Source organism: Hydractinia symbiolongicarpus, chromosome 9, assembly GCF_029227915.1.
Source record: "Hydractinia symbiolongicarpus strain clone_291-10 chromosome 9, HSymV2.1, whole genome shotgun sequence".
Lineage (NCBI taxonomy): Eukaryota > Metazoa > Cnidaria > Hydrozoa > Anthoathecata > Hydractiniidae > Hydractinia > Hydractinia symbiolongicarpus.
This window is the reverse complement of record NC_079883.1, coordinates 19675698-19701714: the sequence shown is the minus strand read 5'-3', so window position 1 is coordinate 19701714 and position 26017 is coordinate 19675698. Positions and strand designations below refer to the sequence as shown.

At 34.6% G+C, this 26017-nt stretch overlaps 3 protein-coding genes across 4 annotated transcripts in view; 2 read left to right on the top strand and 1 right to left on the bottom strand.

The window, feature by feature from the left end:
• The window catches only part of LOC130656529 (40S ribosomal protein S20-like), a 75384-nt gene that overhangs the window by 37528 nt on the left and 11839 nt on the right, over positions 1–26017 (top strand). The gene's annotated exons all lie outside the window — the stretch shown is intronic.
• LOC130656530 (potassium channel subfamily K member 13-like) lies at positions 960–2526 on the top strand. The gene is made up of 3 exons (XM_057459407.1): positions 960–1793; positions 2090–2313; positions 2393–2526. Exons 1-3 carry the CDS (start codon positions 1499–1501, stop codon positions 2492–2494), a joined length of 621 nt encoding a protein of 206 aa, XP_057315390.1. The 5' UTR covers positions 960–1498; the 3' UTR covers positions 2495–2526.
• Positions 5828–24597, bottom strand: LOC130656528 (uncharacterized). Of its 2 annotated transcripts, XR_008984945.1 has the most exons (4): positions 23397–24597; positions 22975–23152; positions 6071–6415; positions 5828–5978 (listed from the first exon to the last, which is right to left on the bottom strand). XR_008984945.1 is itself a non-coding variant. In XM_057459404.1 (3 exons), exons 1-3 carry the CDS (start codon positions 24573–24575, stop codon positions 6276–6278), a joined length of 1497 nt encoding a protein of 498 aa, XP_057315387.1. In that variant the 5' UTR covers positions 24576–24597; the 3' UTR covers positions 5828–6275. The 2 variants fall into 2 exon arrangements, 1 of the variants encoding a protein (XP_057315387.1); XM_057459404.1 differs by having other exon boundaries at positions 5828–6415.

Below are 26017 nucleotides of genomic sequence, written 5' to 3'. Positions count from 1 at the left end.
TACATATTTATGGTTATTGTTTCTGAATAGAAATGGGTCGAAATTGAATATCGTTCGTTAATGTAGTGTTTTTATTGTGCACTATGTACACTATGTTGTTTTATGTATGTAAATTAGCGTAAAAAATTTAACATAAAAAATGATAAAAAATGTCTGATGAAGCAGAATCAAAACAAAAAGAAGAAGATCCCGAGGAAGTTACACGTGGTGCTTGTGAATTCGGGCTTATGGATGAAAACATTGATGAAATATGAAGAAAGCAAAGTGGCGAGTTTGTATATTAAATAAAGATTGTTTTCTTTAAATCAATCACGTTTTGAGTTTTTTAATTATCAATTTGTTAGAAATTTAAAGCGCCAAAATTAAAAAATATAAGCTGAATAAAGCACCTACTTTAAACCGCGTTTAGTACAATGGAATATCTTCAGTTTCGTCTCCTAGGTTGAAACAAATATTGTTACACCCGGAAAAAATACCATTTAAAAATGGAAATACTGAATATAACTGTGAAAGTTACTGATCTTGAAGGAAGTTTTTTGAGTTGTTATATATTCATTCACTTCGGTATTATCTCTGTTATTGATTTATTTTTTTGTTTGTATCAAGATAAATCAGTGTTGGCATCAACTTTCCGTTACTTAACTTTCCCTTCCTCTTCGAATAAGCCATCCTGTTTCAAATTATTTCCGAGAAAAAAATAAAACCACATTGGTGTATTTACAGCATTTTCTTTCAAATTTAAATGAAGTTGTATATAGTTAAATGTGAATTTCTTGAAGAATTCCTGATAAAAAAAACTTTATCGTATAGTTGTCAACTTCAAACAAAACAAAAACGGTAGGCGGTAATAAATAAAAAAAATCATTGCATATTTTGACAAAGAATGACAAGTGATATTACATAAAGGAGTGGGAAAATTTTCTTGCTTGTTAATCGTGTCTGGGGATAGTGATGAAATGGATTGTTAACTTTCTCCACTTTAAACTTGTTATATGAACAAAGTTATAATTAGCCATTAATTATGCTAAATATGTGGGTGGACACAGCGTCAAATTGCAATTAAAGGGTTGAATATCTTGGGTACAATTGAGTGGTTTGTTTCAAAATACCATAGATAAAGCCCCATTTTATTTTTGTTTGCTTGTTTGTTTGTTTATTTTTGTTCAGTTTCTTTACCATTTCATTAGCCCATCCACCTGCTCTTAAATTATGTAGTACGCTTGCTAGTTGCTGCATACATAAATGTGTAATAATATCCATCTTTTTATGTAAGTATGTATTTATTTTAAAGTTTATAGTATAATTATATAATTTTAATTTTTATAGTTATAAGACCCAATATATTCATTTATTTATACTCTTGAGGGAGTTTTCAAGAATTTCCGTTTTTTATTTTATTTTTTTGTTTAAACTACTAACATAAGAAAAATTTGTATTGAATACCTTTTGTTATTCAAAAGATCTGTACTTGTTCAAGCCATGTAAAATTGTATTCACAATGAAAGAAGAAACATTTCTTACTCTTTTTCTTTCTGCTGTTCTGCTGTTATATATGCTATTAGGCGGGTTTCTTTTCCAATTTCTGGAGTCGGAGAATGAAGCAAAGTCTATTGAAAGATACGTAGAATTATTTACGCGTTTACAAACGAAGAATAACATCTCCATGGACTTGATGTATCAAATCGTTCAAACACATGAACAAGCTTGTGAAATTGGTCAAGAAAGTCAAGAGAATAGAAAATGGGATTTCGTTGGTTCGTTTTATTTTTCGGGAACGGTTATCACAACAATTGGTACGTACTTTTCTAATGAGTTTCCTTATGTCTTTATTTCTCCAAGATTACAACCAGGACTTTTTCTAATGAGTTTCCTTATGTCTTTATTTATCCAAGATTATTTTGCGATTCTTAATTCAAACTTACGTTAATTCGAGCACATCAACTGCAGTGAAATGTGTAGTGAGAATTCGTAAGTAACCAATTAAAAAAAAGTATATACTGATACAATTTTGCAGTGTTTCCTGCATGCCATGTGGTTTATTCTTCTTTTGTTCTCTACTTTTAATATTTCAATAATATTGTTGATTCAGGTTTTGGTCACGCTTCGCCGTCGACCTTCTTCGGACAACTAGCTTTAATTGTATTTGCCCTCACAAGTATACCACTCTATGTACTTTTTATGAATGTGCTACTCGAAAGAATAATTACACTTTTAAAGAATTTCCTAAACAAACTTTATATGATACTACCAACCAACGATTTTATTAAACGTCACGACGTTCACACATTACCGATTAGTCGGATTTTAACCATGGTAAGCGTCATATTTATTTTAACTGTTTCAGTTTGTGCTTTTGCTTTTGCTCATTTTGAAGATTGGACATATTTTGAAGGATTTTATTTCGTTATCGTGGCCTTCACGACAATCGGTCTCGGCGATTTTGTACCATCAAAATTCAAATCAGAATATAATTTCCATCCAGTATATCAAATAATAAATTGGTGCTTTATCATGTTTGGCGTTGTAATAACTTACATTGCATTAAATTTGGCTGCGACGCAAATAAAATTACTTCTACATGACGCGGCAGTAAAATTATCAGTCATTCCATGCATTATTGTCTCTAATGACAAACCGAAAAACACTTCAGATGCGAGCCAAAGGATTTCTGCACGAGCTAGTATTATTTCGGTACATGATGATGGGATTGGCCTTGGTTCCTTTGCAGCTATCCAAAAAGCTATAGATAGGATTCGGTTAAAGGCCGAAAATTGTGATGCGGAGGGGAAAAGTGAGTTGAAGGCGGTAAACACAATAGAAGCTATTCTGCAAAACGAATATAGGAAAGTGCAAAAAATGCAAGGCACTGATCCTGCCTCGAAATGGCGTCGGGCAGCTGCAAGAGCAAGAATTACTGCGCGAAGGAAACAAAGCAATGTTTACAAAAGTGTTTTAGTTGATAATGATTGCAATGAAGATGGTTGTATCACATCGGTCAATCAAATGATGGTTGTCATGCCCAAGTTTGAAATCAGTTGCCTTAAAGAATCGTTTAATTCTCGCCCCAGACGTCCTAATTTTAGCACTAATAGTTGCGCAAAAAATTCAAAAAGCACAACGAAAGAAAACACAAACCATCATAAAGAGGTTAGAAAGCTTAGTACTATTGCTGAGTCCGAGTCGTCTTGTTCGCTGAAGACGGATTTAGCTACTAATTTACCGCGCTTTCAGACAAAACATTTGGCACAAATTAGCGAACCTGATTGGAAAGTTAGGCGAACTGTTGTATCACGAGCTGGCTACAAAAATCTAAAAGAACATTATGACGACAACAACTCGCGTAAAACTGAACGTAAAATTAACAATGAGCATAATTATAAATGCAATAACAATGCAACACAAAAGAACGGCCATGCGAACAAAAACAACTTTACAAATGAACCCACACCAAGGTGCATCGATACCAGTGCCATTTCTAGTGCTATATCCACGTTGTCAAACAGCCTTATTACACCTAAAATAAATCGCAATAACTCTCTTGTTTCTTTAAACAGGAATAATTGTAACATCTCCAATGCGTTCACCAAAGACAATTTCGTATTGACATCAGATTCTAGTATCAAAATGTCATCAGCAGTTGGGAATGACCGATCTATAACTACCAAAATAAACGAAACACCGAATGATATACATGATGATGTTTTGCAACAACGCTTACGATCTAATACAATAACATTGATGAGGAAAGAGGGGACAATGCATTTTCCAGCAGATAGAAATCAAATGTTGTAAGTAATATTTTGCGAATACAAAAAAAGGGAAAAAAAACAAAACAGGAAAAAGAAGAACTCATTAATTAGCTAACAGAATGTATTATTGCTATTATTGTTTCGCAGAAAACCTATACAGAAATATTGCAAATATCTAGTATGATGTCTATCCATGATAGAAATCTGAAAAACCTTGTAACTGAAGTTTATAAGTGTCTTCATGGATTGAACCCTGAACTAATGTGGCATATTTTTCAAAAGAAGGAGACTACTTACAGTTTCAGGCGTGGTACTGTACTTGTCATTCCACCTAAAAGCAGTATCTGGCAGAATTCTTTTTAATTTCGCGCTAGCCTAGCCTGGAATTACCTACCTGCGTGTGTCAAAAATGTGACAGATCTAAAAGAATTCAAATGTTATCAGGCACGTTGTAATATATATAAACTCTGTGCTGCTCATTCGGGGATCAATCGACGATTTATTTTAGTATTTTATTTGTATTTTTATCACTTAGTATTTACATGTTTCAATTTGATAGTTGGTGTAAATTAGTACCGTGTAACTATACTGGATCCAACTTTAAATAAATAAATAAATAAAATAAATAAATTTGCAAGTAGCTGTGAAAATTTTATGAGATGCGATCTTAAATAATTCATTTGTTTTTCTTTAAATGAATTTTGCTAAGCAAGAAAGTCGATAACAAAGCAGAGAATCTATAAATTAAACATTTAAACAGTATATATAACACCGTCACTTCGTTTAACTTCGTTCAACTTCTTAGGTTTTCTCATATTAGGTTTCGTGCCAGTTAAGTTACTAGTATTTTTTTGTTGTTGTTAGAAAATTCTGAAAGCACACATTTCACAACAGAAACTTTTGTGCAGGAAGAGTTGTTGTTGAGAGCATTATTTTCATCACAAGGGTTATGAAACGAGATAAATTTTTTAATAAATATTTGTTTTTTAAAATTTTTGTTAATAATGTACAGAAAACATGTGATTTCTCCAACTGAAATAACTTTATTATACAAAAAAATAGTAAAGTCAGCCCAGTGTGCGCGACAGGACCTACCACATAAAATTTTGTCAGCTTGCTCTGTAATAGCCCCCCTTAGAATGCTCGGTATAATTTGCCAATGATTGAGCATTTTAATGTAACGTATATTTTCAGAACGTTGAAAACATGATCGAGCATTTAGTGGTACTTGTAATATCGTGAATTGTATTTCCAGATCATTAACAGCATTCCTAACAACGCTTTCATCACTAATTACCGTAATATTTTTTAGTGCTTAACGATGGAAGGCTCCATTTTGAGCAATACCACAACCTCTTGTAAAAAAGCTATGTTAGTTTCGCCCATGAGTATGCAAATATGTTGAAGTATAGTTGGTTTTCTGATGTGTATGGGTGCTCTTATTAACGCGAGCATTTTTTAAATATATTTTTATGACTACAATTTTCATCACTCATATGATTTTCTTACGAAGACTGCAAAATACAGATTTGTCTTTTATTTATCTTCGTTCCCAACATGGCTAAAAGTGTCAAATGGTAGGTACTACCTTTACTACGTAAGATACGGAAAACATTGATGCGTAGTTAGAATCTTGCAGCGTTTAAATTCCACTACCCGAACTTTCTTGCCAAACTCAGGTTTAATCAGGTTCTTAGTATGTTTCCTTGTTTTTGGGGGTTGTGCCGTGATTCCGAAATTAAGCCGCGCACAACTCTTGTGAACAGAATGAAGCCATTGTAATGCAGTTATAACTTTGAGGTCGAAATAACTTGGAAACGGGATGGTGACGTCAGTTATTTTTCACCCTTCTGGTAACTAAGATCAACCTGAAACCAAATTGGGTAATGTTTCTAAACCTGGGTTTACGAATCTGTTTCGGAATGGATGGGTTGATAACATCATCAAAAAACCTTTGAAAACCCCAATATCTCTGTAACCGTTCGTCAAAAGTACATGGATTTTTCACGGGCTTAACGTTTCCTACAATAATACGAAAACTGTCTGTTTATCTATAACATGCAAAGTAGATGTGTTCATTCTCTTTTAAAATCTTTTTTTATATATATAACAATATATTACAAGACGTACAGCTAAAAATAAGAGTTAACAGTTATTTGTTGGCGTCGGTGTTATTGTTGCTCAGTGGCTGCAGTTTTGAATTCTTATTGGTTGTTAAAAAAGTTGAGCCTAAAAAATAATTCGTCTTGAATTCAAAGCTGTTAAAATATGGTCATTATGACCAGAAAGAAATTCCAGAAGGAGTAATCATGTGCCCTTACCAAAACCACCATCTGTCGTACTAGCAAGGGATAGGCAAAACACACTTCTGTACGGAGATCAGGATTTAAATAGTGAATATAAAGTTCTAAACTTCATAACATATTGCGATCTAAAAAATAAATTAGGTTTTTTAATCGGCCCACACCGGAAAGAAAATCAATGATAGTGTGTCGTATTTTTATCAGCATGTCACTGGTTTTTCTTCTATCTCTTTAATAGTTCTGCAATGTCAGCATGATTCAGCTGTTCAGCCAGTAGAAGAGGTGTAATGTCTGCTGGTACTCCCATACACACTGTTTTGTCAGCACCGAATTGAAGAAGTAACTCAACCATTTTTATTTCACCTAAAATAAAACTACAAAATTTAGGAATAGTTTGAGTCTAATTTACAAAGTCGTTAATTTTTTTATTTATTTTGAAACAAAAGATTATAAAATTCTCTTGGATTCAACTGTTACTTTTAAAATTCATTTTTTTTTTTAAAAAAAAAGAAGTTATACAGCAAAATGCGAAAAATTTTGCTAAAGTACAATAACTTACTATATGACTATCTAAGATGTACAACTAAGTCGTAAGATGCCATAAAGAAAATAAACAAAATGCAAAATTTTTCATAAATTCCGCATTATGCATAAAATCTAATCGCAAAATATATTTCACAAAAATCTATATTTAGGACTCTCAATTGCAAACACAAGTCCTAAGGAAATCAAATTTGAGATGTGAAATATTATTTGATTAATGAGATATAGGGGAATAAAATTTTTGCTGACGTCAGCACCGACCCGTAAAAACACACAAAAATTATTTTTCAGAATTTTTGATTTCCGCCAGCAAAGGCGGAATCTTTAATATCGCCTGAGGAGAGGGGGAGATAGATAGAGCAGCGCAGCTAGGCTGGACGCCCGAACTTATCCAGGCTAAATCCTAAATCCTCGTTTTGACAGATGTTTTTCTGGGAACGAGGCTAAAATGAGTTTTAAGCCAATAAGAATCCTAACATTGCAACAAATTGTTTTATTATCCAATGAACAATACTTTATTTTAAGGTTTAGATGCTATCGAAAGCTAGAGCTCGTGCAGTGAAGCATAATGAAGATCGTCTTATAATGCGCCATCATTTCCTTCTGAACAATTTTGCAAGCACGTAGACTAAAGCTATATTCAGCAGAACTAATTAATTATTCATGAATTTTAATTTAAAGAGGAATTGTTAAGGCTGGATATTTTTGGTGAAAGATAATGTATTATAGCTATAAAATCGTGACAAGTGTGTTATAAAAGAAAAGTTACCTTTAACTGATTATGTAAAAAATAATTTGCTGCCACCTTTAAAGATATTTTTCAAGCTGCTTTTCAGGGAAAAAGAAAAAATAGAGTTGTTCTATTTTGTTTTTATTGTTTATCAATTTTTAGGTTTATTATTTTTCTTTTAAAATTGTTCTTATAGAGAAATGAAGTTTATGTAAGTTAAGTTAGCTATGATTTACAGTTACAATAGTAATCAAAAATTGAATTTTAAAATTTTAGAATATTTAATGATTTTTCCCCCCCATATTACTTACAGTCCTCTTCAAAGTCCAGATTAGTGCTAATGGCGGAAATCTTTAAGCCGCAGGGCTTCTTGTATATATTTAATGCCTTCATCGTATAGATCTTAAAACGCTGATCAAGAAAATGTATAGGATCATATACTTTTGACAGACGGTTGAAGAGATATTGGGGTTTGAAGGTTTTTGATGACGTCATCAACCCGTCCATTCCGAAACGGATTCGGGGACCCAGGTTTGGGAAACTTACCCAAATTGGTCTCAGGAGGTCCTTAGTTACCCAAGCGGTGAAAAATCATTGACGTCACCATCTCGTTTCCAAGTGACTTGGCCTCAAAGTTTTAAAAGTGCATTGTCAATATACTTTTCTTTGACGTCAATATTGTGTTAACCTCAAAATTTGGTAAAATACAGAACAAATTTATAACTGATGTTTTATAGACTTTATCAAAGTAAATTGTGAAGAATATAATCGACTTTGCAAAAGTGACAGACAGACACACGGAACTGGCGTATTATTATACAGAGATTACGATGAAAAATATTCTCATTTTATAAAATAATTATTTGTGCTTTTAATTTTCTGTTTAAATCTAGCTTTCTAAAAAGATACAATATATATTTTATGTTGTGCTGAACATTTGCTATTAATTTTTTTTCAAGCAAATTGTTTTATTGCCACAATTTTTGGTTCTTACATAAAAAACTACAAAAACATATGAAATTATTTGCCGGAATAAACTTTTTCGAGATTGCTTCAGAATTTCCAAAATAATTAACATTTGCGACTAAAATACTTGAAACTTGCAAGCTTATGCTCTTAAAGTTGGATGAAATATGGTTAAATCACAGCTTTTTATATATAAGTTTTTTAACTGCATCTTATTACACGAAAAAAAGAATAGGATAGCCTATCCGTTGAACGTCAAAAGGAAACACCAATTTATATTTTTTGTGGAAGAGAACCCCAGAAAAGCTATCACCATAAGCTCTTTCCCCATCTCAAGTGTGACATCATAGTATTTAGTTATATACTATTCAGTAAAAAGCTGTGACTTCCACTTGGCTGACTAAAAACAATTTCCTACTGCATGAATAAACATTTGCTTAGCATGCAGTACCTTTTAATAAGCTAGCTAGCTAGTATCAGAGTTATGTCAGCTAGCTAGCAGAGTTATGTTACCTATCTAGCAGACCAACTCCCTTTAGCCTGGCTTGTGGTCCATTAAGTGGCACTAAAAGTTAGCTATCTGAAGAATAGTCAAATACTAACAGATAATGTTGTTAAAAGAAAGAGCCGAATTATGCGCTTGATAGATATAGATAGCCCTTAATATCTGCCTATCACGACATAATCATAGGGAGCATACTTCGATCTTTTGTCACTCCACCGCCATGTTTGTTTACATTTAAATGCTAAATACATTCTTTCGTGGAAAAACATAGATCTCTAATAATAGACCAATCAGGCTCCATCACGTGTGTAGACGATTTCAGAGCTACTGTCAAGGTTTATCTCATATAGCCATGGGCTTTATGACGTTTTTATCACACTGGATTTGAAACATTGTAATTGCTCATTTCACTGGAATAAACATTCTTTACTATTTTCTCATGAAAACAGAAAGCTGTTGTTGTCGTGCTCTCTACGATGGCCCCATATGGATCACTTCTCTGTGGTATTTGTCGGTTCTGTTTTGTAACTTCGTTTAGTCAAGCTTTATGTTGTTATTTTTAAGTTCACTGTTTTCTCTCTCTACATTTAAACACCTTTTAAAAAACATAATAATGAGAGCTAGCTTTAAAACTTGCTATTATCATTGTTAAATGAACAAAGGTGCTAATACTGTTTACCACATTATTGTTATCATCAAGATTGTTAACATTAGCATCTTTGCTTATTTGTAGGCACTTATCAGTATCACCGTGTATTCTTGTATTTTTTAAAGGTTTTCTCTGCAAACGGGATTTTAAAAAAATGCGATGTTTTCTTTAGATTTTCAGTAGGATGGGGATCGCATTCGGTGGGCTTTTTATGAAGGAAGGAAGTGTTTACTAAGTCTTGCATTGTTACTGGGCTCAAGTAACTTCTCTTTGCAACTAAGACAATTATAGCACAAAAATTGAAAGCACCTGGCACTAAAAAGCTTGAGACTTCCTTTGTAACACTTTGCGTACAGACCGTTTTACTTGAAATTTTCGTGGGCATGATAGAACCGATTCAATCCGCTTAAAACCCGAACTTTTGAAAAAGGTGTATTGGAACGAAAAAAGGATCCTGATGACTAACGCAATTACCGCAATGAACTTTGGAGATCGTCAAAGAACCTGAAAAAGATATGTTTCAGTTTTACACGAAAACCATGGTCAAGGGTTTCCCTATCCATATAACAAAACGACATATACTTTCATACGTTAATTTCATTTATCACCCTTTACGGTACGGGCTAAAATACTGATACGCAAGCTAGATAAGAAACTAGGATGGGACAATTCTGTTCATATCAACATTAAAGAGTGGGAGTCATTTTTTCATGAGATTCCTCTTTTGGATGAATTGCGATTCGAACAGTGCATTAAACCTGATAACGCTATTGGAAATCCAACATTTGTAATATTTTCCAATGGATTAGGGGAACTATATGGCGCACTCAGCTTTGCTCATTGGAAACTTCTGGATGGCACATATGAACATCGTTAACAGTAAAATTGTTAAAGCCATGATCGCTAAGGGAAGTTACGGCTTTAATACCTTTGCAGCAAATAGGACTGGGGAAATACAACAGAGCACCCTCTGAATAGTTTGGGTCAATGGAAATAGCAACATTGCCGACTGGATAACGAGAGGGTAAAATGCCAACAAGCTTGGTTGTATAAGCGTATGGTAAAATGGTCCTACGTTCTTAAAATCAGCAGTCTAAGATCACATAATCGTGAGCCAATTAAATATTGAAGAATTACCGAAAAGAAATCCCAAACATTTGTGATTTTATAGTGGAAGGAAATATTGAGGAGAGCATTTGTTCAAGAATAAATATCAGCAAGTTCAAAAATTTGTGTATGTAATGTAAAAAAAATAGCAAAGGCGCTATTCTCCTGGTAATCCCTTACATGTTTTCGTTTTTTGAACATTTGACTTCGTGGTTATCATACGTTCGGCTTTTTGTTAATAATCCAATAAACATTGGTGATATTGGTTGTTTAGTTGTAGATATTCGCTAAATTGCGAGATCGTCAGTTGATTACTACCGTCATCAGAATTTTCAGCCCCGTCCGAGTTTAGACTATTTAATAATTCCTCGTGATAGCGGGCCATGCTTTATCAAGCATTCTCTATTAACTAGGAGTACCAAATGTTGTAAAGTAGGTAAATGTTACTCACTGTTTCCGTTACTAGCGTCAAATTCGCTTGAACTGAAGAGATCGTTAGTCTGCATGATGAAATATTTATTTGATTAAATAAAAAAACGTTATTTTGAATAGTGTTGTTACGTTCTTGTTTCTGTTGTAAGAGGTCGTTTTTTATACCCATTATCAGCCTTATATATTGCTTCGGTAGGGCTGTTTGTAGGGTCGTTTTCATTTATTTTTTAATTTTTATTAGTCAGTCTTAGTTGCTATAGAAACCGATGTCTAAATTGAATGTGAGCATAGATTTAGCAACGCAATTTTATCTTCAAATTGTTTCAAGGCAAGATAGTGCCCAGGTTTCTATCATTCGTGTATGCTTTCTCGAATCCAGATGGTATGCATATCACTTATTGCACAGGGTTTCTGTGTTGTTTGAGATAGTATAAGCATAGTCATAAGAAAAAGAGATGGTCTGGTAATTCCGGGCCGTCCATAATGCGTTCCTATTGTTCACAAGCAGATGTTTCTTAAATCGGGGTGGCCGGTTTAAGACTGCACGGAATTATCAATAATGGCTGCCCTTGAGGAGGATTACTTTGGTGAAGATGATTTTGATGCAATCTTGGCTGTTATTGATGAAGATTTATTAGCGAAAAATCGTGATTTAACTGAAGAAATAGTTGACGACCCTTCTGAAAGCAGTTTTTCCTGTGATACATGCAAAACACAACAGGGACTCACAAGACACCGAAATGCGAAACATCGTCAGCCACAGAACCAGTTAAATGACGACAGCCTTAGAATACGTTTACATGTAGACGGGATGAAATTTTATCCCGGGATGAAATTATTTAAAACCATTGCGCAAAAGTTAAGAAATAAACGTAGTTTCATCCCAGGATGAAGTATTTTTTGTATTTTGAAACTCGCCCCGGGATGAGATTTCATCTCGCCTAAAACATGTAAACAGTATAAAGACTTTGGCCAGAGACAGGGATGAAACTTATCCCAGGACGAGTTTCATCCCGGGATGAGATTTCCCATGTAAACACCCCCTTACTACTGCTGAAACCAAGCTCCACCCGTTATACTTTGAGAAGTACACCCAATTAAGTGCAAGTAAACTTTCTATAGATGAATGCTATAGTGAGAAGACCAACAATGAATTTGTCAATTATGTTATTACAAACGACGATACAAACTTTTCCTATAGTTTTGTCAGAGATGTGATTGGTAGTTTTAAAGACGATGCTGAAAAGTTTTATCCGACCTTCTACAAATCTGTGTCTGAAAATATTGTTTTCAGACATTTATCAAATCGAAGCTCTATTCTCCTTGGTTTTGAGGTGGCTAATCACGTACTTGCTCATCTCACTAATTCAACTGTAAAAGAAAACACTGTAGAATTTTCTTCCCATGTGAATTTTTCACCCAAAGAAAAAAACATAATTCAATATCTAAGTGGTTATGTATTTAGTACCCTATATCGTGCCATTGGGAGATCAAAAAAATCAAGAAGTATGCTTGGAGTTCAAAGTTTAGACATCTTATTAGCTGGAAAGTCGTGTCTTGTGGAAGATGATAAAAAGTCTGATTTAGTAAATATCAAGGACAGAGAAGGGTTATGGTCAGTAACCGATGATGTTTTCAGAATTTTTTGTTGTGCAGAACTTGAAGTTCGTGCTGCAACTGCTAATTTTCACCATACAATTGATAGTAAGAAAATTGTTTCAGACCTGCTTGAGAAGCCTGTTGTGCTTTGTAATTACAACAAAATAACATCACACTCAACTAAAAAAGTCACAAAAGAATTAGCCATGAACTTACTTGAGCATCTCATCATGCTTTATGTTCGTGTTCGTGAAAGATAAATGTAAGCTGCACAAAATTGCACAAAATTGCATCAAAACAGAAAAAAGCTCGATCTCTACGCACTGAAATCAAGAAATCTTCAAGCAATCTTTCAGAGATCGACATTGACACTAACAGTCCAGAACAGTGACTATAAACCTGTTACAACTGCTATTTTTATAGCAACAAATTTTAAAACAATATTATTTTGGCACATGGTATAATAAATAATTATAGCAGTCCACAAAAAGGTCCATGTAGTGTATAATAGGTTTTAAGGTATTTCCAAATATTTTTTATTAATGTTTGTGTTAAGGAGATAAAAGCTTTAAATTGATATTACCTATCATCATTTGGAAAACAGTGCTTGTTCTTGCTTATTAAGCCAATTTAATGTGTTTTATAAATGTGTGGCTATAAAAATAACCGTTTTTAGTATCTTCTTTCTTCCAAGTGTGTTTAATTGCTCTTACGGCATGGCACAGTTTCGACATCAATTTCATGACAGGTACCAGCTATGGGTCGGAAAATCTTTTGTGTTCTAATTGTGTTGTCATTATAACCAAAATCACGGGTTATCTTTCCCATGACCAATTGCACCTTGACGACCAAAGTAGTTTTCACGGGGATCTTGACAAAATCTTTCTGTCAGTACATATGAAACTCCATTATTAACTAAATACTGGATTAATTCAACAGTAGAATGGACAGTGATTTTGATTCCTTGGTAGGTTTGCCACGAGATAAACATATTTGCTCTAGCATTATCTGTGAAATTACCAGGCCTATCAGCAATTGAATTCTTCCATGTTTTAAAATATCCTAGAATTGTTTCGGTCAACCATAAGAATCTTTCATCATCAACAGACGTGTACGGTTTAAGAAATGATTTACGTTTAATTGCTGCTTCTTTAACATTCTTGACGTTGAGACAGTCAAAAAATTGGTCGAACATATTACAATATTTGGCAGTTGCATTAGCTTCTGGTGGTCCATACAATTGAAGAGCGTTAAAACAGATTTGCTTAACACTTGTGCTGCCAGACGTACATTCATGACTGAATATGGTGTGAGCTTGATGTGGTCATTTGTTATTTTGGGAACAAGATGTAATCCACAGTCTAAGTCATCAAGGAATAACTTTGAAATATGGTTCCAGGTGATATAACTTCCATCATTCCACATACTTCCGGTACATCATCCTGCAAGAAAATTACTCAGCCAATTCCGGGCTGTTTTAATTAAGTGTGGTGGATCTGAGATGAAGTAGATGTACCGTTCTTCATCCGCCATAACATTCAAAGTGCGGTATGTTACGTCCACTTCTGCATTAATGTCAGCTACACGGGTTATGTTTAGGTGCATATGGTACATTCGTCGGTTTGGAGATGCTCCATCACTTGTGACACCAACAACTTTTATGTCACATTTTTCCTCTCGTATGCCAACTGCTTTCCAAAAGAGAGGAAACAATGGAATTGATGTGACATTGGTAGTAGCAAAATTTACAAACGAAAATTTTAAAGGATTTACAATGCTGCTCACGAGAAAAACATGATATGCAATTTCATCAACATTTTTCAACGCAATGTAATTTAGATCAATATCACCAAGGTCAACAAAACCGATAAGATCACCATTATGCTTATCCCACACAAGACTTTCTTGAATTTTCATTTCATCCGTTAATAGTATTGCACATTTCTCATGTGGTTGGAATTTGGAGACCATATTACACAATTCCTGGATAAAGTCTTTGTTAAAGTCTTGTTTTGGACGAATATAGTTCTTATAGTCCCTTAAACGACGTCTACTAGGGAGAACTAAGAAACCACTGTCTTTTTTATCGTCAAAACGAGTCTCATCATAAAAGGCCAGGGATTTTTCAGCTAAACCCAAGCAGTAACGAATGATCATAGGATGATAGCGAACACCAGTTTTCAATGATGATAAATATTTCTGCTGCTCTTCCCAAAAAAATTTCATAAATGGTAGTATCTTGCGATTAGTTGTTGACATAATTTTTATGAAATCATCACCAAAACTTTTTTGGACTGGAACTGCACAAGTGGAAATTTCATCTTGCATTTTCTTTAACTCTTTCTTTAATTCTTTATTTTCCAACCGGTGATTTTGAAGGGTTTTTATGATTCAGTCTGGAGAAGTCATGGAAATTGGTGCTTAAAGTTTGGCAGGTGAAATAAAATGTCCCTTTTCTTTTCAAACTTAGGCTTTCTTTTGACTCCGAAATTGTCAAGGTTATCAACGTGCTTGTTGCTATTCGCTGGATACAAGATGCGTGGAAGGAAGTATCCAGCTCGACAATCAAAAATTGTTTTCAGAAATGTGGCATCAAAAGAGATAGCGAGGAGATAGAAGAAAATGACGGAGATGATGATTTGGAGTTTGAGGCAATTGTAAAGGAATTTACCACAGACTTATCCGCAGCAGAATATGTCAACTTCGACGCAAACGTTCCAGCATCAGAACCCATGATTAACGAATTAGAAATCGATTGGCGACAGAAGGTCAGAGATGATAGTATTGATGCAATCTGCAATCGAGAAAAGCCAGATGATCAGATTCAGGAAATTTCTGACGACGACCAAGATGACGAGGATAATGACGACTATGAGCCAGAACAAGAAGAGCAGATGAGCTGCAAAGAAATCATCACAACGTTGGACAAAATGCGCCGTTGTACCGTCTTCGATGAAGAAAGTCAAAAAATGCTGACGGCAGTTACAAAAAAGATTGAGGATCTACAAATTAAATGCAAGAAGCAAGCCTCTATCAAAGACTTTTTCTTGTAAAAGTTTGATTAATGTTTCTGAATATAGCTTATATACCCTCAAATCCTAGCCTCTTAACTTCTTACTTTAAGCCCAGTAAAGCATAAATCACCTTTTTCGGTCAAAACCCCATCTAAAATAAAATTTGACACAAACTCTCTATAAAGCAGACATCCCGTTAAAGCGGACAGTTTTTTGGTCCCAATGGTGTCCGCTTTAACGGGATTCCACTGTATTATCAACATTATATCTCATATTTTGAAACTGAGTGGATAGCATCATGACAGGCAAAAGAAGCACAATCACTTGTAGAGGCAAAACTCCAACCGACTAATTTTAATAACTGAGTTTTAGAAACAAAATCTGTAAATGACTTGTACCGATCAGTAAGTACATTTTCCACTGGTTCAATTTTTTTCTGCAAAATAGATTGTTGATTGACGAGGCTTAGAAGATGTGGAGGATGAAGAAAAACTTTTGATAGGAAGGTTTATTGTAGGGATAGCACCGGGAACAAGTGTGGTTCTGCTAGAGTGATTACGCTTCATTTGATCTTCGCTGAAATGCTTTTCACAAATATATATTTTCTTTCTTTGAATTCTATCCCTTAGAGCATGATCAACTTCCCTATTTCTCATCACAACAGCAACTAACTTTTCTCTCCACGACTTGTCAAATTGATTCTCACCAGCAGGAACTTTAAAAATATATATACCCTTATACTTAGCCCTTTGTGAAACTGTGCAACTGTATAAAGAGCAATTTTCGCCAGGCATGTTAAAAATAATTCTGTTTAAATGTTTGTTAATCCTATGTTTACAGTAACTAACCACTTAAATGCGTCATTTTTCAACACAAGCGTGCAGTCAAAGCACTGGGTACGAGGTATATTCTGCTAAAAAAACATAAACAATAAAAACAATCTCTTTTTCTTATGACTATGGTATAAGTCGTTCTTATCACTATTTCATCATTACATCCTACCTCGTTTTCAGTGCTACGAATATTTATTTCTAATCTATATTAGCTTTGTATGAAAAGTTAAATTCTAGCCATATGGTTCAGTTGTATTTTCAGGAATCCATCTATGGGTCGTAACTGTGTAATTTTTTATTGATTCATTTCAACTTGATGAGTATAGTTGTCATAGAAATGAGAGTTTTTTAGTCAAACTGAATGTGAGTGCAGATAAAAGGTTTTAATATGTTGTTATAGAAACGAGATTTTTTCTTCGTATCGTTTCAAAGTAAGGCAGAACCAAGGTTGTTACAGTTAAGTTCTACACCCAGTTATCTCTGCTTCCACATTTATCATATATTATATATACACATGCACGTATAATTTTCATTTTCACGCGTATGTGAGTTTGGTATTGATTTTTTCGTCATATAGTTACTTGGTTTTATGTGTATTAATTAGGTTGTAAATTAATTTTATAACCCATTCCACAGGCTATGGTATATAAATGAATATCAGATTAGCAATTAAAACGGCAAAACGTTAGCATGCAGTATTTTGCTAAATATAAAAAAAAACTGTTTTGGTTGTAACAATTATATTATGATATTAAAAACTGAATGTTATACAAATCGAATAAACGTAAAAATTGTTTAAAAATTATAATAAAAGGCAGTGGTCAGCAGATCTCATCTTTGTTCTGATTAAATATTCCTGTATATTTTTATACTTTGTGAAAGTCAAGAATGGTTTGGTTGGAAATACGAGTCGCAGAGCAGGGTCGCTCTTAACTATAAACCAATTAATTTAGCTAGTGTCTACAACTAAACAACCAATATTACCAATTTTATTGGGTTATTAAGAAAAAACCGAACATATGATAACCACGAAGTCAAATGTTCAAAAAACGGAAACCTGTAGCTAAGGGATTACCACGAGAATAGCGCCTTTGCTAATTTTTTTACATTACATACACATTTAATATTACCTTTTGCATACTTATGCTTTATAGGAAGTTTTAGGACCAATGTCAAACTTGAAGACATCGAAAACGCAGAAAGGATGTGGATTAAAGTTTGAACGTTTTGTCCGAAAAAGGAAAATGGGGTTATTGTGGTTGGTGGAAGGACAGAAAGATTGATGATGGCTACCTGGAATCGCCAAAAATTTATCCTGCCACCGAAAGATTGCCAATTTTCGTACTTCGTTGGACTGCAGGAACATGAAACATCTGGTCATTTAGGTATCGGATCTAAAATGGCCAGGGTCAGATCAAAGTACTGGATAAGCGGCGTACGGAAATTAGTATCAGAAATTAATAGGAGCTGCGGTAAATGCAAGGTCAAATTAAAACAGCTATCTGAACAAGTAATGGATCCACTGCCAGAAGAAAGATAAAGCCTGCACCCCAATTCAAAACTACTGGCGTAGTCTTCATATCTTATCAAAGCCGAAGTTTTGAAAACGTGTTATAGGAAAAGCTTATCGGGCCATATTCACATGCTTTGTATCCTGTGCAGTACATAGCGACATCAGTTACGACTATTCAATTGACACTTTTCTCCAAACATTGAGACGATTTTGGCACAATTCGAGGTTGGTCTCGAAAGATGAGAAACAACAACAAAAGTCAGCTTACCGCCGCTTCTAAAATCTGCGTGACGCGATTTAAATTGGGGGAATTGGCAACGCTATGGAGCAGAAAACGAAATGGAGTGGAAATTCTATCCCACTGGTGAGCCATGGTACAACGGAGGGACCGAATCATTTATTCGCTGTTCCCGTAATTATCAAGATTCGCAATGCATTATGGTTTAACAGTACTGTAAAAATGGCCAACAACAAGGAAAATATTCAAGCTTTAAATATGGATGTTGATTCTGACTCTAGCAAGGGGTTCAGACCTGCCTTTCGTGAGCTTTCTGGAGAAGAACTCGTTGTTGAAGAAGAAGAAATTATAAATAACAGCATTAAACTATGGAGCAGAGATCTGTCTTTGACTCCTGCTTTGTCACACAGGTTTATGCAAGACGATTTAATCGATGGCACTATAGCTCTGGACAATCGTGTTAGAGGTGCTTTGAAGCACAAAATTCTTGGATACCAGTTGTTTAAAGAAAATTATGTCAATGGAGTTCGTGTTAAACCCAATGTGAAAGGAAATTATACACTTTTTATTGTAAAGTGCTATGTAGCTGCTTCTATGAAAAGAGCCAAATACGATGTATATGTACACTTAAAACAAAGCACTGGAGAGATTTTATATGCAACATGCAAATGTAAATCTGGCGTAGGCGGCTGCTGTAAACATGTAGCTGCAACTTTATACCAGCTAGTAGAGTATAAGGAACTCGATTTAAAAGAAGTTCGAGATGACAAAACTTGCACTGATGTTCTTCAAAAATGGCATGTTCCTGGAGAGGGTTCAAATAATGAAGCTATACTATTTTCTGAATTACCTTTGAAAAAGCTAATTTTGAAAAAGATTACCAAATCAAGAAAGAGGCCAATTGTTGCTGGAAAGCGTGATTACTGTTTTATGCCTACATCTACAGAAGACCAAAACAGTATAAAAACATTAGTTTATACTACATCTCGAAAAGAAGTTGTTGATATAGTTATCGAGGCAGCGGATAATATTCCTTTTTCCTTCCTTACATATATATATATATAATTCCTTACAATTGAGCTCTCATACTTACACGAAAAAAATTCTCTTTTTGGGCCACCAGAGTCCAAACCGGTCTCACCAATGAACTCAATTGCATAATTTAAGCATCTTTTCAACCATGGATTACAGAGGTAACCACAGTAGTCATTCCAGGCTTCATTTAGCCTGATCTTCAAATTTCTTCTTATGCCACACTTCTCAAATGCCAGTGATGTAATCAATGTATTAACTTCTTTCGCAGGCTTGCCAATGTCAACCTCCACGTTTCCCTCATACGGTATGGTCTCTTCCAACGCTTCTTCATCAATTTCAAATTAATTAATTAATTAGCAAATTAATCTTTTCCACGGCATATCTTGATGCATGCATCTCAATTTCCTGATATGGAAACCCTGTGGGATCTTCAAGAATACAACGTCGTCAGCGTGTTCGTTGAACACATTCTTGCCACTTCTTGAGAAAAAATTTTCCGTTTATTTTAATAATACGTCGTAAAACGTCTGACCTCCATCTCCCAGTAACTTAATAAATCTACTTCCCCCACCATCACACATCTTAATTTGCACAAACTGGCCATCACCTAGTAGAAATAGTAGTAGGTATAGTAGTGTTTCTTTATCAATAAGTTACATCTAGCTATATAGATAAATTGCCATCTTTTGGCAGGCCAAATAATTCTTGTTAGAAGACCTGATTGGTTAAAAAACTCTAGCCTAAGCTAATGTAAAAAACAAAAAAATCAAAAAACTAAAATTATACCTCCATCCCTCATCCATTTCACTTGTATAGTTATATCCTTTTTGGCTTTACTTTTACCTTTCACACTCTTTTTCTTATTGATGGTGGTTAGTAGGGTCAACCTACTTGATACGTTACTTGTTCGACCACTACTGCTACTGCTAGCATGACTTGTGTTAGTTACACAAGTCAGCGAAGACCTTGTGGCTGATGGTGTTATCGTAGTTGCTGTCAGGGACGAGCAGGACATTAGATATTCAAGCTCCTCTTTAACAATTTCACGTACTACAGACTACATGTCCATGCTTGCTTGACGACGGTTAAAAAAATATGTCACATGGCGAGGGGACTGGTCCCGTGTAATAAACCTCACAAAAGGTTAAAACTACGCACCAATGATGTAAAATTGCGGACCAGATTTTAGAATTCAAGTTGTAAAGAGCCACATGCAAAGATGTGTTAAGTGCAGAAGAGAAGTGTCAAAATACTGAAGAGAAGTGTCAAAATACAGAAGAGAAGTGCTTCATTATATAGAAGAGAAGTGTTTTTGATTTGGAAGAGAAGTGAGCCATAGGGGCCATCGTAGAATGGAAAACGGGAATCGTTAATAACACATTTCCGAGTGCAGATAGTAAGGTGCGGAAGGGGACGATATTATACAAAAACTTTCAGTTGAATGAAAATGTCATCGATTACAGAGAGGCGAAGTATACAACGATGGAACGCCTGATACAGCGATCAATCGTATTATTGCTGAAACGAGAAAGATGACTTGGTGTGGTGAGTGCCAAAACAAGAAAGGTGACTTGGTGTAATGGGAGTGTTTCGCAAAGAATTCGAATAGCTACATGTAGTATAAACAAAAAACTCAGTTAGAACGAAGGAAGCAGAAGCAGAAAGTTGTCGCTACAGTTTCTTTGTTTATTTCTTTGTTTATTTGTGTTAAAGCCTAGCTACGTAAGGGTTAAGGATTAGGGTCACAGTAGGTTATTTTCTTATAATGTGTAAAACATTAAAGGAAAATATCTCTTAGGTGGATTATTAAATACATTTTTTGAACGTTTGATACTTTGATGTGGTGGTCTACATTCTCCCCTGGTTGAGACACACAAAACAGCTGATCTCTTTTATGAACTTTTAATGCTATGCAACAGTTACAGTTATTGTATGCAGATGATTTGGTTCTCATAGCAGAGTCGATGGAAGAATTAGTTGAAAAGTTTGGGAAGTGGAAGAAAGGACTAGAAGAGAAAGGGCTAAAGGTAAACACAGTCTAAAGTCATGATTAGTAGCATTGCAGCCAAGTGTGACCTTGTAGTTGGAAAGTGGCCTTGTGGAGTTTGCAGGAAAGGGGTTGGTAGTAACTCAATTTTTTGTCAGACTTGCAAGCATTGGGTACATAAGAAGTGCAGTAGTATTAGTGGAAGGTTAAGAGCTGACATACAGTTTGTATGCAATCGTTGCAAAGGTGAGATTATAGAGAATGAAGTATTTCCAGCTTTAATGATGTACAACAGTGGCTCGTTAGAGATAGTTGAGAACTTCTGTTACTTTGGTGATATGTTGGGCAGTGAAGGGGGTGTTGGAAGAAGTGTTACTAGCAGGATAGGTTCTGCTTGGAAAAAGTTCAGAGAGTTACTTCCTTTGTTGACTAGCAAAGTCCTGTCAATTGAGGTAAAAGGTAGGTTGTATGAGGCCTGTGTAAGAAGTGTTATGTTGTACGGTAGTGAGACATGGGCAGTGAAGCAGGAAGATCTTAACCGTTTAGAAAGGAATGATATGAGAATGGTTAGGTGGATGTGTAACGCCAGTCTGAGAGACAGAAAGAGTTCAGATGAGCTAAGAAGCAGGCTAAGTCTCCGTAGAATTAAAGATGTTATCCAGATAAGAAGATTGAATTGGCTGGGGCACTTGGAAAGAATGGAGGAGGATAATTGGGTAAGAAAGTGTAGAGACTTGATAGTTCCTGGGGCAAAGCCCAGAGGCAGACCGAAAGACTTGGCAGGAGGTTATAAGGACAGACTTGATACACAGGAAGTTGAGTTTAGATCTAACACAGTCTAGATCAGATTGGAAGAGGGTCATTAATATACCCTGTCCAACCCATGCTAGCATGGAAAACGGACGTTAAGCCAAGAATGAATGATGAATGATGATGACAACAATATCTTTGGTTTTAGCAATATGTCCGACTGCTGTAGTATGTGCAGGTTTAAAATATTGCGGTACTATTCTTTGAAAACCTTGACCACCGAGAGTGGAAACTATGTCAAATCTACGTTTGATATTTCAGAAACAGCTTTAGTGGTCCGTCCGCTATCATCAGAATCACCACAACACTAGATTTCACCACGACATTCACCAAAAGCATTAGTTTTAACGCTATAATCACCAAAAAATTTGATTTTACTAGAATGAATGAAACCAGAAACATCGGTTCCCGCAGCAGAAATATTAGTTAGAACATCAGAATCATCAGAACATGATTTCACCAAAACACTAAGCAGAGTCGTGAATTTCAGCACCAGAATCATTAAAACATTTCATCAGGTCATTCACTAAAATATCAGTTCCAGCAACAGAGTCACCAAAACATTTGATTTCAACAGGTCATTGGCCAAATAGTAGCTTTATTACAAAATAAGCCGTTTTTATTACAAAAAGTAGCAGCTATTAGAAAATGAGCTGCTTTTATTACAAAACGTGACAGATATAAAAAATGAGCCATTTATTACAAAGCGCTGCACAAAACCCTTCCAAAAAATTTTTTTTATGCAAGGTGCATATTAGAGGTCTCCAAAGATAGAAAGGCATTCTATCAGAGGAAGATGTTTATTTTAAAGACAATAAAACAGAAAATGTGATTTGATTAACTTTGTAGACTAAAATTGTTACTCATTTTAATAAAAGATATATATATATAAAACATATGAAGTGCTATTGTATTTATTAAAAAAATATGAAATTAATACTTTTCGTTTTATATTACATACCTAACATTACTGCAATGTGAAGTGGGGTGGCACCATCAGCCTCAGCATTCCACATATTTACATTGGCGCCCATATCAAGCAAACTGGTTGCTGTTTCAATGTCATTTTTGCTGATCACAAAATGTAACGGAGTGTTCCCATTAGTTGAAGCTTTGTCAATGTCTAAGGTTGTGGACAACTGAAAGAGGTGTGTAAAATTACAAAGAATTATAAGGACTGAAATGATAATGGAACGCTTTTAACTTTTAAAGAGACTTATTCAGTATATATTAATTTAAATAAACACATGATTATCGAGAAACTAAATTACCATGTAAAATATATTCAATAAAACCGTAATAATATTCTGTCCTTGTTTTCTTCTTAAGCAATAAAAGTGTCCTTGTTTGGTAGAGTGTTACTACTACATTTCTAACACTTACCTTGTTTAAATGATGCATCATGCCAATATTTCCTTCGATTGCAGCAATGAAAATTAGATTTCGATTGCTATTATCAACCACTTTATCAATTTCAACATTCTGATGAGCAATTAGATAGTCAACAACATCACTATAATCTTTACGCACAGCTTCAATACAGCAACTATTCATATCAACAGACTGTTTCTGTATTGGAATAGCTTCTGAGAAATTTTGTTGTAACGATAACACATTTTCAAAAAATTTTAACACTCCAGATACGAAACTAATTAAGCCAAATGCACGAAGAGCTAACAACCACTTGACAGTTTGTTTATTCTGTGTTGAGCATTTAATGTTTTGCAAGAGTTTTCTGTAACGCTCACCTTTGTCACTACAGAAAATTGAAATAATATCCAACAATAGCTCGATTCCTTTTTTACGTTGATTGAATGCTTTTGGATATTCTTTCAGAACACTATTCATAATGATACGCAAGTCTTTGTTACTTAAGTTCTCATTGCCAGATTGAAAAGCAAAGTTTAACTGGTCCATTATAATGGAAAATTCTAGGTCTAACAACTTGCAGTATTTTTCAAAAGGAAGATTTGTTAAGAAAAAGTGAACTAGTTCTACATAATTATTTCCTGTTTTGACAAAATCATTAAGGTGATTTAACATATTGTTGCTTTCTTGTAACCAGACACCAACAATTGTACCATCTAAGTACTGAAACCACCTATCAAAATCTTTACCCCTCTGAACAGCATCCTTCCCTAAAGATGCTGCATCAAATTCCTTTAATAAGTTATTTGATATAGGAGGGATTGGCATATATTTACTAGGAAAAATTAAAATCTTTTTTTCATCCAAAGAACCAGTACTTCTACCAGCAGAATGGGGAAGGTGATGGAATATATCAGACGCCTTGTTTTTAGCAGGTTCTGTATTCGGTCTGAAATCTTTTTCATTAAAATTTGTATAAAACAATGTTCTTTTTTGGCACAAAGAACCAGGTCTAGTTAATTCGGTAACTGTAGCAAAACTGCTTGCGCCCATAGCAGAACTTGGTCGAGATGATAAGTAATTTGAAAGATCAGATGGATCATCTTCACTCGAAATACTATCAGAACTGTAATCTTGAATTGATAATTTGGACATATTTATAATAGCCCGTAAATCTTTTGCACTACGAGTCATATTTAACACCTAAACATACAAAATTTATACCAAAGCATTTATGGTAAAAAAAAGTCGTTTATTAACTTCATTTTGAAACAAAAAATTTATGTATGGAACCCAAAAATTAAGCGGCTACGCGTACAAAGTAAAAATCTGACAAATAAAGCTCAACATGCCTTGTCGTAACGAAATCGCGCCCCCATGTTTACATTATCACAGCTCAGTGTTTACATTGTATGTATTCTTTGCGGAGCTAAGCGAAGCGAGCGCAGCGGAGCCCATTTAGCATTTAAGCGCGTATTATTTTTTGCTGAGCGCGCGGAGCCCATTTTGGCGTATTATCTCTTTAAAGGGGGATTTTTACGAAGCGAATTGAACGGCGAATTCGACGGCGAATTATACCTGAGCATGCGCAGTTTTGTTTTGATTTTGCATCGAAATATTCGCTTCGCTGAAAAGTAGAAAAAGTTCCTACGTTTTAGCGGCTAAAGGTTTCGCTGCTAGTTTTTGACCAATCAGAACGCGGTTAACTAATGTAAACAATGAATTTGGCGCCTTATTTATTTTGTCGTGAAAATTAAAAAGCGAATTCGCCATCGAATTCGCCGTTCAATTCGCTTCGTGAAAACCTCCCTTAATAATAGCCGTATTCCGTCTGGTCTGTTCGTGCGTCAAAAGCGACTTGCATTATTAACCACGCACGAAATTGCGTGCAGCTCTCTGATCTTTTTGCTACGCTATTTTAAAGTTTTATTTTTATTTTGTTTTTGCGTAGTTCAAAAGTATAATTTAAAAAGTTTTTTATGCAAAATTCATGGTTAATTAACTTTTATTGTTCCTTCGATGCAGTTTCTTAGTTATAAATAACTACACGGGCAAACAAAATTGCGGACAATTAACATTGCGTTGCCTATTTCATTGAAGAAGCTTTAATTATTCGCGCCTTTGAAGGGAAATTAACAAAAACAAGTTTTTGATAATAGGAGGAGAACAATAAATTTTAGAAGGATTTAATAAGTGATTTTTTGTTTCTTCTAAACATGAATTTGAATATTATTTTGTAAAATTTTGTTTCATCTTCAACCATTTTTATTTTTTTTGACAACAATAAAGCTGAATGTGCTTAATTTTTTTTGCCGAAACTTATTATGTTTTTAACTGAACAAAAAGTGTAAGAAAAAGTCAAATTTGGTTCTTTAAAAGCTATTTGCAAGAAAGGCCTCTTTCTTAACCTCAATCAGGTCGTAAAAATGCGTCAGTTATTCTTAAATATATGAATTTTACAAAAAAGCGGCGTAACACTACTTCCGATAATCTATACTATAAAAAAATGTGTAGTTTACACTGCTTTCGTGCCTATAAGTGTATATTTCCAGGAACCATGGCTACCACAGAGTAATCTCATAAAAGGTGCGCGAAATAATTTATAACAGGTGCGCGAAATAATTGCGTCGGCTAAT